Source organism: Abramis brama (assembly GCF_963993115.1).
Source record: "Abramis brama genome assembly, chromosome: 16".
Classification (NCBI taxonomy): domain Eukaryota; kingdom Metazoa; phylum Chordata; class Actinopteri; order Cypriniformes; family Leuciscidae; genus Abramis; species Abramis brama.
The window spans coordinates 5,476,962-5,494,048 of NC_139978.1; the positions used below are offsets into that span (position 1 = coordinate 5,476,962).

The 17,087-nt window shown below is 43.9% G+C and overlaps 1 protein-coding gene across 1 annotated transcript in view; it reads right to left on the minus strand.

Annotated features, from left to right (window-relative positions):
- Positions 1–1,563: 1,563 nt before the first annotated feature.
- phyhip (phytanoyl-CoA 2-hydroxylase interacting protein) overlaps positions 1,564–17,087 on the minus strand; it is a 28,565-nt gene continuing 13,041 nt past the window's right edge. Inside the window, exons 3-5 of the mRNA XM_084138332.1 lie at positions 15,122–15,296; positions 12,090–12,207; positions 1,564–3,569 (exon numbers count right to left, since the gene is read on the minus strand). Coding sequence (XP_083994458.1) covers positions 3,035–3,569; positions 12,090–12,207; positions 15,122–15,296 — 828 coding nt within the window. The 3' untranslated portion in view covers positions 1,564–3,034. The remainder of the gene's footprint in view (positions 3,570–12,089; positions 12,208–15,121; positions 15,297–17,087) is intronic.

Consider the following 17,087-nt stretch of genomic DNA (forward strand, 5'->3'; position numbering starts at 1 on the left):
ATTCGGTGTATTTTATCAAACAATTCAAACACCGTTTTTGGCGCTTTTTGATGTGGCGCGAGAGGTAGCGAGTTCAAGCGAGCAAACGCGATCAATTCCTTCCTCTTTACTACGTTCTAGAAACAAATAAACATGAATGAACATAAAAAAATATGTTGAAATATACAGTCCTACTTACCGAAATCCATGTAATCGCTTAATCAGTGTTTCAACCGCAGAAAGACGATTCATTGACCCTTAAAGGCACAATATGTATCTTTTTTGCTTTAAAAATAGCAAAAATCACTATATCTATGTTATATATTTTTTTTTTAGTTGTGTACTTACATTATCCCGACTGTTTCCAACAACTTTCAAACCAGGAGAAATTTGTAATTTAATTCGAGAAACGTCCCGTTTCTTTATTTCCGTTTTGTCGCCGCCAATGCCGTCATATCCGCGTTGTCCCTGGTTTCCGCTCGTGCTGCCATGGCAACCAGAGCTATGAACCAGAGCCGTCTGATAGTAACCAAAGCGACTGACGCGGACAACTTTGTAGTTCGCAATGTCTATTTGCACGCTGTTGTTGTTTCGTTCAAACATTATGGACCATGGCAAGCAGACTTTGGATAAAAAAAAGGAGAACTAAAACGAGAATCAATATCAGCGCGGTGTTTTCGAGATGCCGAGAGCTCCCATAGACAGTATATAAATGAGAGCTCCACGTCTGAGACTTCGACTGCTCCTACATGCCTACTTTATTAAACAGGTGAGCACATTTACATAAAACTAATCAATGTTATATAGTTCAACAATGATAAAATGTCATAATATGATCTGTATGTTATTCTAATGTTGATCTAGCTTAACGTTAACTTACTGCTAGTCTCATACAGACAAACTAACATACATTTCAACACACTCAAATGCAGTTTAGTGTGCTAGTGTAATGTTAGACCAAGTGAAACAGCGCTGCGTTACCTCACAAGTTTCATTTGTCTAATAAACTGACCTGTGAGTTGTAATTCTGCACTTGCGTGTGATCGGTAGAATGAAATGTCCATATTCCTTTTATATCTGCGGGACTCGCGTCGCGTCGCGTGTGGAGCTGATAGCTGTCTCTTAGCAATCCCGAACTGCTTCATATCACAGTCATGATAAAAACATCAATGTATTCAGTCATCCATAAACATTATTAGATCGGTCGGCTTGACGTTGACGACAAGATCCATAGTTCTTAGCAAATGTTGCGTCATCAATCTACGCCTTTGTTATTGTAAATAGGTTAGCGACCCCTAGTGGCGAAAAATGCCATACTGTACGTTTAACTTGATAGTCAACAAGAACGCACTCGCCACCAAGTGGACATGAGTGAGAATTACATTTAAAAAGTTACAATGCATCACTATTTGTGTAATCTGTCAAAATCACTGCTAAAAAAATAGCGAGTACGAGTTAACAAGTACCACATTTTAATAAGCTTTTTCCAATATTGTATGTTCCATAATGACCACTGTCCTTGTTGAGAGCTGAACTGAAATACATTCATTCTCACCCAAACAACATTCAAAAATAATATGCATAAAGTTTCAGAAGTGTTTTATTTATTTATTTTGTTAAAGCATTCTGTACAATTAATTTAACATTTATATATATTTCAACAGACACAAATACTCATGAGATTCATATTGATTACAGATGGTTCAAAACCAGGGATTAGACTCTGACACCTCAAATAACTTAATATAAAAATAAAGATAATCACTTACATAATTCATTAGATATGATTTACACATGATTAGTCTTAAAGGGTTTAGTTCACCCAAAAATTAAAATTATCTTATAATTTACTCTCCCTCAAGCCATCCTATGTGTATATGACTTTCTTCTTTCAGCCAAACACAATAAGAGTTATATTAATATCCCGGCTCTTCCCAGATTTATAATGGGAGTGAATGGTGCTTGAGATTTTGAAGCCCAAAGAAGCGCATCCATCCATCATAAAAATAATCCATACAAGGTGGTTAATAAAGGCCTTCTGAAGCGAAGTCATGTGTTTTTGTAAGAAAAATATCCATATTTGTAACTTTATAAACTATAATCAATGGCTTTGGGTAACGGCAGTACGTAGATCTGGCCGAAGAGTGACCTCTGACCCGACACTTGGCTTCAGAAGGCCTTTATTAACCCCCTTGGGTCGTATGGATTACTTTTATGATGGATGGATGCACTTTTTTGGGCTTCAAAATCTCAGGTACCATTCACTCCCATTATAAATCTGCTAATGTCTGTCATAGAGTTTATCACTACTATAATAAGGCTGGGAAGAGTCAGGATATTAATATAACTCTTATTGTGTTTGGCTGAAAAAAGAAAGTCATATACACCTAGGATGGCTTGAGGGAGAGTACATCATGGGATAATTTTCATTTCTTGGGTGAACTATTCATTTAAAGAAGTGGATTTATAGCTGAGACTGACTCATACAAGTTATCACCTCAGAAGACTTTCAATAAAAGACATGATGAGTAAAAGATGAAACATTTTTGGGTGAACTGTCCCTTCAAGCTCTGAGCCGTTGACTCACAGGCCTTATGGCTCGGTTTCATAACAAGTGGCGAGTCTATCAGACCAAGACCTCATTCAGTTCTCATTATTTACTCTTTCCTCTTTCTGTGAAAACCTTTGGCATGTTCCAAAACAAATCCCACAGTGTGAATGTTTATCCGGCTTCTAATGATAACGTCCATTTCCAAATCACAGCAAGTGATGAAAAAGTGAAGTTTTTTTCCGGTTGCACTTTAAATGACAGCATGCATTCACACACTGTAAAAAAATACTTTCATTATTTGTTATCACAACTTTTTATCTTTTGTCAAATCAATTTAGATAATTAGTGTGGTTCAGATTACATAATATTTTGAGTTTCTATTGATTAAAATAATCCCTTCATTGCATTAACTAAAATTTTTAATTTCAATGAACTCAACATTTTAAGGCAACCAGGTAACTTACTTTTTTAAGTTAAACCAACAATATTTTTTTACAGTGTGGTTCAGCGTCCCACACTGATATTGCACACCTTACAGCTCGGGTCTTTTTTGGCGTCGGCAGTGGAGAGGCTCATGAGTTGCGGACGGCCACTGATCTGAGCCAGGATCCCGTTCTCCAGAAGCAAAGGCTCTGTGAACAACACCTCCAGAATCACATCGCTGGCGTGACAGAACACGGGAACGTCTCCGGCCGTGTACGTCAGGAAGGGATTGGCTGTTAGGTCCAGTCGTGGAAGCCGGGTCTTGCAGAAGTCGTCCCCCTCCGATCCAGCAGGGGCCAGCACCAGCACCACATAGTGGTACGCTGTGTACATGCAGTAGAAGTCAGCGAAGTAGAGGTTTGTGCTCGGGTTGAGGAGACGTTCGGCAGAGATCTGGAAGCGTAAAGGCCCGTACGGGGAGTCTTTCGGAGGGAGGCCGGTGTCGAACTCGGTGTTGCAGCTGAGGAAGACGCCGCGCAGCTTTCCGTTGATCGGCGAGCCGTGACTTCCACTGTTGTCTTTGAAAGACGGGAGCATTGCACCTCCACACTCCGATCTATGGAGAGAGAATAATCAATAATACAACACTAAATCTTAAATGTCAAAACTGAAGTCGGCATGAAATGAAAATTCACCCTTTTTTTTACAGAATGCATATTGTGAACAATTTATCTGTGCGTATTAGGGGTGTAACTAGGGCTGCACGATTATGACCAAAATCATAATTGTCGATTATTCCTTTGAAATTGTAATTGCGATTATTTATTACGCTTATCGCAATTTGCACTGAATGATGTTTTGAATAGCTTTATAACAGTGGTTCTCAACTCGTTTGGCCATGGGACCCACATTTCCCCGTGGTCATCAAGTCACGACCCACTTTTTTAGGAATTGAATAGGCCAAGTACAATATATTTGTTTACAAAAAAATCAGCCGTGACTTCCACTGTTGTCTTTGAAAGATGGGAGCATTGCTCCTCCACACTCTGATCTATGGAGAGAATAATCAATAATACAACACTAAAGTCGGCATGACATGAAAATTCACCCTTTCTTACACAATGCATGTTTATTGATCTTATTATCAGTGCATATTAGAGGTGTATGTAACGGTACATGATGTATTCGTCCCGAACTGTCACGGTACGGAAGTCATGGTTTGGTGCTTACAGTCAGACAACGAATACAATCAGTCGCAGGCGATCCACACTACAATCCAGAAGTGGGGCGCGCGGTAATGCAACGCTGTTTGCTAACCGCCACAACAGGAAAAAGTGAAGAAGAGACTATCCCTACGTCTCGATGTCCATACTGTCCATCCTAAAGAGTATGTGAAATTATAATAAGTGTGTCCCAAAGCATAGCATGTTGAAGAGAGTATGCCAGAAGTCCCTGGATGCTCTACTATTTCCGAAGTGTGGATCCGTGCTCACTATAAAAGCTAATGTTACCCACAACCCATTGCGCTTTGGAGGAAGATTCAGTTCAGAACTACAAACATGAGGAAGAAGCGTTCAGAAAACTACAAAATATGGCTGATGTGCGAAACAGACGTGTAGATAAAGGGGTTTGAGTGACTAATAATCAACATTTAAGCTGATAAAAAATATTTATTTAATGTTATCCGTGTTATATTTCATCTGCAACAATGTGGGCTTTTCTAAAGATCCGTTTGGCCATTAACTTTTAAATGCATTATTATGCATGAATATGAGGAGTCTCCGCATGAAAGAACCGCGACTGCAGATCAACGTGCTTCTGCATTTCTCTATGATACAGTAGGAAATTAAATTAAATTAAAAGTGGAGGATTTTATCTTTGACAAGATGATTGACAGGTCAGTTTACGTGACAGGAAGTGACAGAGAGCAACAGAGAGCAACGCTATTGTATGATGTGATAGTATGTCCCAAAGCTTGTCTACTCTTCTGCTACACACTCAAAAGTATGCACTTTTTCTTCACAAACACAGTAGATACTGTTAGGGCGTAGTATAAGAGAGCGAATTGAGATGCAGTACAACTATGCATATGCTTTGTAATCTCTCAACTGGTGTTTCAAATGCAGAAAGACATCAATAAAACAGCTTGAGAATAATATCTCACGTAGCAGTATTTAAACCAGGCAAGTCATTTAGTGTCCACAGCATGTTAGTTCACCAGAGAAATGAATTTTTCTTTATACATGCACTATATTAGCGTATTATACAGTGAGGAAAATAAGTATTTGAACACCCTGCTATTTTGCAAGTTCTCCCACTTAGAAATCATGGAGGGGTCTGAAATTGTCATCGTAGGTGCATGTCCACTGTGAGAGACATAATCTAAAAAAAAAAAAATCCAGAAATCACAATGTATGATTTTTTAACTATTTATTTGTATGATACAGCTGCAAATAAGTATTTGAACACCTGAGAAAATCAATGTTAATATTTGGTACAGTAGCCTTTGTTTGGAATTACAGAGGTCAAACGTTTCCTGTAGTTTTTCACCAGGTTTGCACACACTGCAGGAGGGATTTTGGCCCACTCCTCCACACAGATCTTCTCTAGATCAGTCAGGTTTCTGGGCTGTCGCTGAGAAACACGGAGTTTGAGCTCCCTCCAAAGATTCTCTATTGGGTTTAGGTCTGGAGACTGGCTAGGCCACGCCAGAACCTTGATATGCTTCTTACAGAGCCACTCCTTGGTTATCCTGGCTGTGTGCTTCGGGTCATTGTCATGTTGGAAGACCCAGCCTCGACCCATCTTCAATGCTCTAACTGAGGGAAGGAGGTTGTTCCCCAAAATCTCGCAATACATGGCCCCGGTCATCCTCTCCTTAATACAGTGCAGTCGCCCTGTCCCATGTGCAGAAAAACACCCCCAAAGCATGATGCTACCACCCCCATGCTTCACAGTAGGGATGGTGTTCTTGGGATGGTACTCATCATTCTTCTTCCTCCAAACACGTTTAGTGGAATTATGACCAAAAAGTTATATTTTGGTCTCATCTGACCACATGACTTTCTCCCATGACTCCTCTGGATCATCCAAATGGTCATTGGCAAACTTAAGACGGGCCTTGACATGTGCTGGTTTAAGCAGGGGAACCTTCCGTGCCATGCATGATTTCAAACCATGACGTCTTAGTGTATTACCAACAGTAACCTTGGAAACGGTGGTCCCAGCTCTTTTCAGGTCATTGACCAGCTCCTCCCGTGTAGTTCTGGGCTGATTTCTCACCTTTCTTAGGATCATTGAGACCCCACGAGGTGAGATCTTGCATGGAGCCCCAGTCCGAGGGAGATTGACAGTCATGTTTAGCTTCTTCCATTTTCTAATGATTGCTCCAACAGTGGACCTTTTTTCACCAAGCTGCTTGGCAATTTCCCTGTAGCCCTTTCCAGCCTTGTGGAGGTGTACAATTTTGTCTCTAGTGTCTTTGGACAGCTCTTGTCACGGTTCATGAATTCACTGGTTTCTTCGTGTCTCGTGTATTTGTTGTTTTGTGTGTGTGGGTGTGTGTGAGTGGGCGTGGCTGCTCGTTCAGTTGATCAGCACTCCACCTGATCTCATTCCCCTCATCAGCTACCATCAATCATCTCTGCTATATAAACTCATCGCACTCTCCTTTCCCTGTCAGATCGTTGGTTTTGGTGTCCTCAGTGTGTTGTCGTCGTCTGCTCTTCCGGTTCCAGTTCCTGTTCCAGTTCCAGATCGTGTCCTGTTCGGTGTTTTCGTGGTGTTCGTCGTGTTGGATGTTCACTTCACTGGATTCACCGTCACCTGTCTTCACCTCCACGCTGACCATCAAGTCCCTGCGCCACCAGCCCACCCGTGTGTTTTTGCTGTGTCTTCTGACCAACAATAAAAGAGTTTACTTGCATATTGCTTCCGCCCCTGAATTATGACAGAACGATCTGACCAGACGATGGGAGCAGCAAGTGGATCCTCTTCGCTTGATGACTTCATCAGAGTAACCATTTCTCGGATAGAGGCTCAAGAGAGGACATCTACGGAGTCGGGTCGGGCCATTCAAGCTCTCGTGGCGCAGGTGTCCGAGCTCACCCAGCAGCTTCAACATCTACGAGCTCCCACTGCGCCACCACCCACACCGGCCGCTCCCCCAGTTCCACCATCAAGCGCCTCCCAGTCCGAACCCCGTCTACCGGTCCCTGAACCCTACAGTGGTGAGCCGAATTTTTGCAGAGCTTTTCTAACACGCTGTACTATGCATTTCTCTCTGCAACCCAGAACATTTGCCACAGAACAAAGCAAAGTGGCATTCGTACTCACACTGCTGACTGGGAGGGCAGCTCTGTGGGGGACGGCGGTGTGGGAGAATCAAGATCCGTGTTGTGCCTCGTTCCAGACACTCGCCGCCGAGATGAAGATGGTGTTTGACCGCGCGGTCGCGGGAAGAGAAGCAGCACGAACCCTGGCGGATCTCAAGCAAGGAAGCAGATCCGTATCAGATTATGCCATTGAGTTCCGGACCTTGGCGGCTGAGTGTCAATGGAACGAGGAAGCGCAGTGGGACATGTTCCTGCATGGGCTGGCTGACCGCGTCCTGAGAGAAATCTACGCGTTGGATTTACCCGCTACACTCAACGGACTCATCGACCTGGCACTTCGCGTGGATTCTCGTCTCTCTCGTGTTGAACGGATGAAGTTACCGGTTCGGGCTTCAACCACCGTGGAGACCACGCAAGCCAGCGGCGGGGACGCGGTCAGCCCCGTCTACGATCACGAGCCCATGCAGGTCGGGCGAGCTCGGCTTTCCCGGGAGGAGAAGGAAAGGCGGAGATCCCAGGGCCTTTGCCTGTACTGTGGGACTGCTGGTCACTTCGCTTACAACTGCCCGGTAAAAGGGCAAGCCCGGCAGTAAATCTGAGGCTACTGTCGGGTGGGATCTCCGCTGAGAAGACCTCATCAACATCTACTCTCCTTCCGGTAAGACTTAGATGGTCAGCCAACACTCACGACTGTCTTGCACTTTTGGATTCCGGGGCAGAAGGTAACTTCATGGACTACACATTCGCTCACAAGATTCACGCTCCCCTGTTACCACTCACCCATTCCATTGCTGTGCACGCCCTCAATGGTCAAGCCCTTCCCACCATCGCATTCACCACTGGACCCATTACACTCACTGTATCCGGCAATCACACAGAGACTACCTCATTTTACATCCTGGACTCCCCCCTTGCACCTGTCGTTCTCGGTCACCCCTGGCTAATCAAGCATAACCCCAAGATTGACTGGCAGCAGAGATCAGTGTTGGAGTGGAGCAGTTTTTGTCATGAGTCCTGTCTTGCGTCTGCCTGTCCGTCTGTTGTTGTTTCTGCTTTTCAGGAGGAGGCAGTGGATTTATCAAACGTGCCCGCGGAGTATCTGGACCTGAAGGAAGTGTTCAGTAAGTCTCGGGCTGCTTCTCTCCCTCCGCATCGTCCCTATGACTGTGCAATAGATCTACTGCCAGGTACGTCTCCGCCTAAAGGCAAGCTTTACTCTCTATCTATTCCCGAGAGGGAGGCCATGGAGAAATATATTTCTGATTCTCTGGCATCCAAATTCATCCGACCTTCCTCTTCTCCTGCGGGGGCGGGGTTCTTTTTTGTGGGGAAGAAGGACGGTTCTCTGCGACCTTGCATTGATTACCGAGGGCTGAATAACATCACGGTAAAGAATACTTATCCTTTGCCGTTGATGTCTTCAGCCTTCGAGAGGTTGCAGGGAGCGTCGGTCTTCACAAAACTGGACTTACGTAACGCTTATCATTTGGTCCGCATCAGGAAGGGGGATGAATGGAAGACTGCGTTTAACACCCCCAGGGGGCACTTTGAATATTTGGTTATGCCTTTTGGGCTGTCCAATAGTCCAGCAGTCTTCCAGGCACTCGTCAATGACGTGCTGAGAGACATGGTCGATCAGTTCATTTATGTCTACCTGGATGACATATTGATTTTTTCTTCGTCTCTCCAGGAACATGTTCAGCACGTCAGACGAGTGCTTCAGAGGTTGTTAGAGAATGGTCTTTTTGTCAAGGCGGAGAAATGCGCTTTTCATGCACAGTCTGTTCCTTTCTTAGGGTACATTGTGTCGTCTGAGGGGATGCGTATGGATCCTGAGAAGGTTAAGGCTGTGGTGGATTGGCCAAGTCCGGATTCCCGTAAGGCCCTACAGAGGTTTCTGGGGTTCGCCAATTTTTACCGGCGGTTCATTCGCAATTTCAGCCAACTAGCCTCACCTCTGACCGCCTTGACCTCCCCCAGAACTACGTTCAGGTGGTCAGACGCAGCCGAGGCTGCGTTTGCCAAACTGAAAGGCCGCTTTGTTTCAGCCCCCATCCTAGTTACCCCTGATCCATCACGTCAGTTCATGGTGGAGGTCGACGCGTCAGAGGTGGGGGTAGGTGCAGTGTTATCCCAACGTTCTCCTACAGACGACAGAATGCATCCGTGCGCGTTTTTGTCTCATCGTTTGTCCCCTGCCGAACGTAATTATGATATTGGTAACAGAGAGTTGTTGGCAGTCAAGTTAGCATTGGAAGAGTGGCGTCACTGGTTAGAAGGGTCGGGGGTACCTTTTATCGTATGGACTGATCATAAGAATCTGGAATACATTAGAACCGCTAAAAGATTGAACTCTAGGCAGGCTCGGTGGGCACTTTTTTTCGGACGTTTTGACTTTACTCTCTCGTACCGCCCGGGCTCCAAAAACATCAAGCCCGATTCTTTGTCACGTATTTTTGACCATTCCGATCGCCCGTCTACTCCCGAGTGCATTTTTCCGGAGTCCCTAATTGTCTCCACACTCTCATGGGAGGTCGAATCGAAGGTCAGAACGGCCTTAGAAGGGGTAACGCCTCCGCCCGGTTGTCCACCGAACCGGTTATTTGTGCCAGAGCAATTACGGTCCAACGTCATTCAGTGGGGTCATTGTTCCAATGTGGCTTGTCATCCAGGAGTCAGTCGTACCACGTCTTTAGTTAAGCAACGATTTTGGTGGCCACGTATGGCTAGTGACGTTCACAGTTTTGTTTTGGCTTGCTCAGTTTGTGCCACTGGTAAGACTTCCAATCGACCCCCAGATGGGCTCCTTCAACCGCTGCCGATCCCTTCGAGACCCTGGTCCCACATCGCTCTAGATTTTATCACCGCCCTCCCACCCTCTCAGGGTAACACGGTAGTTTTGACCGTGGTGGACCGATTCTCGAAGGCGGTCCATTTCATTCCCTTGCCCAAATTACCCTCAGCCAAGGAGACAGCGGTAACAGTCGTTGACCACGTCTTTCGGCTACATGGCCTCCCGACAGACGTGGTCTCCGACAGAGGACCCCAATTTGTGTCCAAATTTTGGCAAGAATTTTGTAGATTACTGGGTGCGACTGTTAGTCTGTCCTCAGGGTTTCATCCCCAGAGCAATGGCCAAACTGAGAGAGCCAACCAGGATTTGGAGAGAACGTTGCGATGTTTGGTCTCCAAGAATCCTTCCTCATGGAGCCAACGACTGTCAATGGTGGAGTACGCCCACAATTCGTTACCAGTATCATCTACGGGCCTATCGCCGTTTAAGTGTAGTCTAGGTTACCAGCCACCAATTTTTCCTAGTCTGGAATCCGAAGTCGCGGTCCCCTCCGCTCACGCCTTTGTCCAGAGGTGTCGCCACACTTGGACTAGAGCCCGCGAGACTCTACTCCAAGCGGGAGCGCGCACCAAGGCTAAAGCCGATCGCCACCGGTCTAAGCCTCCCGTATACGTCGTTGGTCAAAAAGTGTGGCTTTCTACTAAGAACATTCCTCTCCGCTCCGTCTCTAATAAGCTAGCTCCCAAATTTATTGGCCCATTCACTGTCACCAAGATCATTAGCCCGGTGGCAGTCCGCCTCAAACTCCCTCCAGTGTACAGGAGGATTCATTCCGTCTTCCATGTTTCCAAAATCAAGCCCGTGTTTCGTTCTCAGTTTAATCCGCCCGTCCCGGTTCCCCCCCCGCCGCGTCTCGTAGAAGGGGAACCTACGTATTCGGTTAATCGCATTCTGGACTCAAGGCGGAGGGGACGCGGATTCCAGTACTTGGTGGACTGGGAGGGTTACGGTCCGGAGGAGAGGAGTTGGGTTCCTGCCAGAGACATCCTGGATCACTCTCTTATCGATGATTACAATCGACAGGTAAGGGAGTCTGGGGACGCCAGGAGGCGTTCCTAGGAGAGGGGGTACTGTCACGGTTCATGAATTCACTGGTTTCTTCGTGTCTCGTGTATTTGTTGTTTTGTGTGTGTGGGTGTGTGTGAGTGGGCGTGGCTGCTCGTTCAGTTGATCAGCACTCCACCTGATCTCATTCCCCTCATCAGCTACCATCAATCATCTCTGCTATATAAACTCATCGCACTCTCCTTTCCCTGTCAGATCGTTGGTTTTGGTGTCCTCAGTGTGTTGTCGTCGTCTGCTCTTCCGGTTCCAGTTCCTGTTCCAGTTCCAGATCGTGTCCTGTTCGGTGTTTTCGTGGTGTTCGTCGTGTTGGATGTTCACTTCACTGGATTCACCGTCACCTGTCTTCACCTCCACGCTGACCATCAAGTCCCTGCGCCACCAGCCCACCCGTGTGTTTTTGCTGTGTCTTCTGACCAACAATAAAAGAGTTTACTTGCATATTGCTTCCGCCCCTGAATTATGACAGCTCTTTGGTCTTGGCCATGTTAGTAGTTGGATTCTTACTGATTGTATGGGGTGGACAGGTGTCTTTATGCAGCTAACAACCTCAAACAGGTGCATCTAATTTAGGATAATAAATGGAGTGGAGGTGGACATTTTAAAGGCAGACTAACAGGTCTTTGAGGGTCAGAATTCTAGCTGATAGACAGGTGTTCAAATACTTATTTGCAGCTGTATCATACAAATAAATAGTTAAAAAAATCATATATTGTGATTTCTGGATTTTTTTTTTAGATTATGTCTCTCACAGTGGACATGCACCTACGATGACAATTTCAGACCCCTCCATGATTTCCAAGTGGGAGAACTTGTAAAATAGCAGGGTGTTCAAATACTTATTTTCCTCACTGTATATGTAGAAAGCAGTATCGATGACACTAACCTCACATACTGGAAGTATTCAGGACTCTGATTGCGGTAAAACACGGAGAACCTCAGCGGCCGCCCGGCAGCGGCCTGAGCTTTATCTAACAGCTGCTGGAGATGATCCATGGCATAATCTGCACAAAACACATTAACAACCATGATTTATGAGTATAACATAAGTGCTTCTGCTGCAGTATGTTATTTCTGTGCCTCTAGAGGTGCAGATATAGGGTGTATGTGTGTGACGTCACCGCCAGCCGGAGTGACTGCGGTTACACACACTGAGTGGCAAAAAGACTGAGTGGCAGCATTGGTTTTCAACGAAGAAACACACAAAACATCTAAAACGGGAAAGAGCTTTGAGATCGACTGTACAAATAGATTTGACAAGAAATCTGAGGTATATTTTTACAGACTGCCGAAAGCTACAGAACAGAGAAGAAAATGGATCACTGCGAAACAACTGGATTTGCAGTTATAATTTTGTCTCATTATGCTGAATTTGGGGTAATATCATACCCTATATAGCCTATTGTATTATTAACTCATCAATTAAATATTTACCATCGTATATTCTGCATAATTGGATGTTTTTAAAGAAACACTGACAAAAAAGTATAAAAGTTTTAGTGCTGGACGATATGAAGATGTATATAACATTGATATAAGTGATCACCTGGATTTAGATCTGCCTATATTGTATTTATATAAAGAGTTCACAGGCAAATTTGCTTTATGTATTTCCCCGGCGTCGAAATCAGGCTCATATAAATGTCAGGAAACACGATTCCTGGAGGCATGTCAATATCCGTGGATCACTGGATCTTTGGTAAGTTGTAAAGAACACTATATCGAGTCCAGCCTTTAGTTTAAACTCATATTGTTTGTTTTTCTCGTGTTTTCGCAGTTTCCCCTATTAACTCCAGTCACTCAGCTGCTCTTCTGCCACTCAGTCCGGCTGAGGGAGTGTGTTCCAGCGGGAAAGTGATGTCAATGCAAACCCTCTATTACAATTGTTTCTGAACAGGTTTCCCAAGCCTCCAGCTGTTTGCCATTGGTTGGACAAACTTAGCCCCTCCCCCAAACTTACGCTATTGGTTGAGCCTGTTGCTGTGCTGCTCAAACAAACAGAAGCTGCTCACTGCAGAGCAAATGGGCGGAGCTTACGTGTAGCTCCTCCTCACTAGAGCTCCAGAGAGGAGGAGCTGGTCGTCATTTGACTCTGCAGTGAGTACCACTTGAAACAAACAGACAAATGATTTGAAAGCACCACAGAGTCACAGTGTTTACTCTTTTTAAGATCCTAATATCTTTACAGTTGTCTCTGATGAAAGTCTTGTAACACTGAAAACATCACACACATTTAAAGGTGCTGTCTGTAAGAATGACTGTAAGAATGACAGCTAGTGGTTGAAATAGGTACTGCAGTCCAAATTCTAAATTTCAGAGACCGTTGTTTCCCCCTCCTCCTCAGACTCGACGCTCACGCGGGTTGCCAGTTTCAGGACACACAACAGGAGCGAGCACAATTGACGACGAAACCCGAGGAGACTTACACACTGTAAGTTAATGAGTTGACTTATCTGCGTTTTAATATGCTCTCGTTCATAGAGATTTTTAGATGGATATCGAGGCTTTTTCGGTTGTGTGGAATCTGCAATCTCTGACCAGTTTGTTTGCTCATTTCCAAGGCTGTGATGCGCTGTGTTTCCCGCCAACTGGCATCCCGGGGTGTCGAAATACTATTGGCTGAACTGGCAGTGGGCGGAGTCACACAGACCAAAACAAAAATCGACTGACAACACGGAACGTGTAAAATAAAAAGTACAATAACTGGCTGTTGAAGTGTTTTCAGAGAAACGAGTATATGAACTTAGTTTCCTAAATTTATGCGAACATATTATGCTATTTTTAAGCGTTAGTAGAGTAAAAAAGTTACATACAGCACTAGGGATGGGAATTGATAAGAATTTAACGATTCCGATTCCATTATCGATATTGCTTATCGATCCGATTCCTTATCGATTCTCTTATCGATTCTTTTTGGGTGAGGGAATAAGTACAAATTTGTTTGTATTAACTCGCTTTAATATCTGATCAGAAGACACAGCACAGAGTATACACAAATTATGTGTAGCAACCTCAGAACAAACCTAAAAGTAGGTGAGCTACTTCTCAAAGTAAAGTCCAGGGACCTATAGCCTAGGGCAGTGTTTCTCAACCTGTGTGCCTTGAAAGATTATCAAGAAGAGTGCCTTAGGATTAGGAAATTGACAATTTTCACATTCATTGGTCCGGACAAAAAAATAAATAAAACTGCCATTTATGTGCTATAAAAACTAAAAACACAGACTGAAAACAGTTTAGGAAGAGCTTGTGTCTTTTGGAATATTAACAGTGCTCATTTGGATTAGGCTATTGAGTTACTAAAACAATCTTTGTCAAATAATACACGGGTTTTCTTCACATTTTGAACGTTTTTGTTTCCATTTGTTTAATTTCAAGATCTGATGTGACTTATCCATTGTTGTTTTTACAGCTACAAAGCTGGGAGCACTAAATGATATTCAGTCACATTATACACGCTTTTAACATTAAATAAAGCACAAAAATAGTAGGCTACCTGATATTATCATTGCCACACTTTGAGATTGTTGTTCCAGCGCGACGTCGCAGTAAAATAGGATCCGTTTCAAATAGAATCGTCGCGTGTCGCGGCTGGTTAAACTTTGATTAACATGGAAAATGATACTTTTTATCGCGTGTCGCGCCGTCGCGTCGCATGTAGTTAGGACGCGGTCAGAGCGCTTCTGCCTCGATGCCATGTTTGCTCATAGTGTTTGCTACGTTCTGAACCAAAACAACGCAGCACGTGTGTGACGTCGTGTCACATTTGAACGAGCGGAACCGATAAGCGGAATCGTTAAGCAGGCATGCTAACGGTTCCAAGGAATCGATTCACTGGGCACCGGTTCTGAAGAAGAACCGGTTCTCGGTTCCCATCCCTATACAGCACCTTTAAACATCAGTTAGCCCGTCTCTGCTTACCCCCGGTGCAGAACTCCACCACTTGGCTCCACTCAGACACTTGATAGTCTCCGTCAGGCTGTCTGATGGCGGTCTGCACTGCCACACAATACTCCGTCCGAGGGCTCAGGAACCAGTGGCCTCTCACGGACATCGGCAAAGGTCCTGCTTTAGCCACTAGCTTGGTGGGAACATCCTGAAAAGACAAACACCAGAGGGCGCCGTCAGATTTATTAGCCTACGGGGTTTTTGTTCTGCTTTCAAGAGAAGAATAACCAACCATGAGTCGACTGTTTTTGTTTGTTCGACCCCTGCAGCCTTAAATTCACCATGAAATTGTGGGGGGGGGGAGTCAAGTCTTATTATAATTTTTATTTTAAATAAAGTAATAATAAAACCTGCAGGCCGCAGTTTTTCCTCTTTGTCGCCATCTCTGTTCGAAATCTGCAATTGCAGTTATTCGCGGAATTATCAACTTTACGTGGGTTGTGTCTCAACATGGCACAGCACGGATGAATCCAATGTTTTGAGGAGAATGTGCGGCTGTCAGTCGTCGCGCCGGTGTGGATACTGGCATTCGCAATCACAGATTCTACTTTTTGAAGTATGACCAACATAAGAATTTTCACTGGAAAATGTCTTCTGAACAAGTAACATCCACTTTTGTTCTGACCAACTAAGGGGAAAAAACCATTGCAGTAAATCGCGCCGATTAAATCTAACGATCGCTTATCATATCACGTCAAACCGGGCAAATTATACTTTGTTCTCAAATTGTTAATGTAAATCAGCATTGTGTGACTACATTTAATGCCCTTCCGATATTTGTCCTTGTTTTCGCATGGGCCGGTTGAGGTCTCTTTTTTTTCTCCGAAGTCTTTTGCATTTTACAGCGGGTGAATCTCCAGTTGTCACTGGTGATTGTCGTTTGAACCTTTCTGGATCCGCCATCAAATTGATAAGTTTAATTATATCAAGTGCTGTGAGAAAAGGTTATAAATCTCCACCTTCAGCATCCTCACACTCATAGCCGACTAGCCGAGACTCTTCTTTATGTGGATAGATGTGACGTAATGACGCAAAGACATGCTCGAATCTCCCGCGGAAATCCACCAGTACCACTGGAATTAAAAACATTATTACAAGCTTACCGTTTTGAATCGAGCGAAGGCAAGCAGAGAGTTTTGAACACTGGCTGGTTATGTACTTGCTCAAACAATTATTTTGGATCATTTTTAACCCAAAAAAGTTACAGACTGCAGCTTTAATTAATTTTTTTTTTTAATTATAATTCATTAAAAATCAGATTTATCCATGTACAACATCATTATTATTATTTATAAATGTAAGTGCCCTCATAAATATTTTAATCAGAAGATCTTCCCCTCCCTCTTGCAGCATCTCTTCTCTTCTCTGATGACGAGGGCGGGGCAACCTGTCAATCACATCAGATCCACCAATAGCAAACCATAACCATTCAATCAAATCCCAATCACAGACAAAATCAAGCCCCGCCCACATTTGTTCTTGTTTGAGAAGCCGGATAGGGAGAAAAGGCTATCGCAACTTCCATTTCATGCCAAACTAAGAAATTACTAGTAAATTTCACAAATAATTACAAAGAAATGGCAAGTAACACACTGAACTGAACATGAAATATAGTAGAAAGACTGAAATAGTTTTTTCTTGTAAAACAAACTGCAATACAGTGTAGCACATAATTCCTATAAACATTATGGCATTATATAAACATGTAGACTGTATACATAATTATTTTAACTCCAAGTGCATTTTTCCAATTCCAAACCATATCAATCTGAATAATTACTCAGTATAATATTCAAGTCATATTTAACTCTTCGTGACTGAGGTTGTTGAATACATTACACAACTTTTGCCACGATTTACAGTCTAGAGCCAGTGTGCAGATTTGAGCTGACAAATTTTTCATCTTCAGATTATGATTGCATCCAGCCAGAGAAGGTCA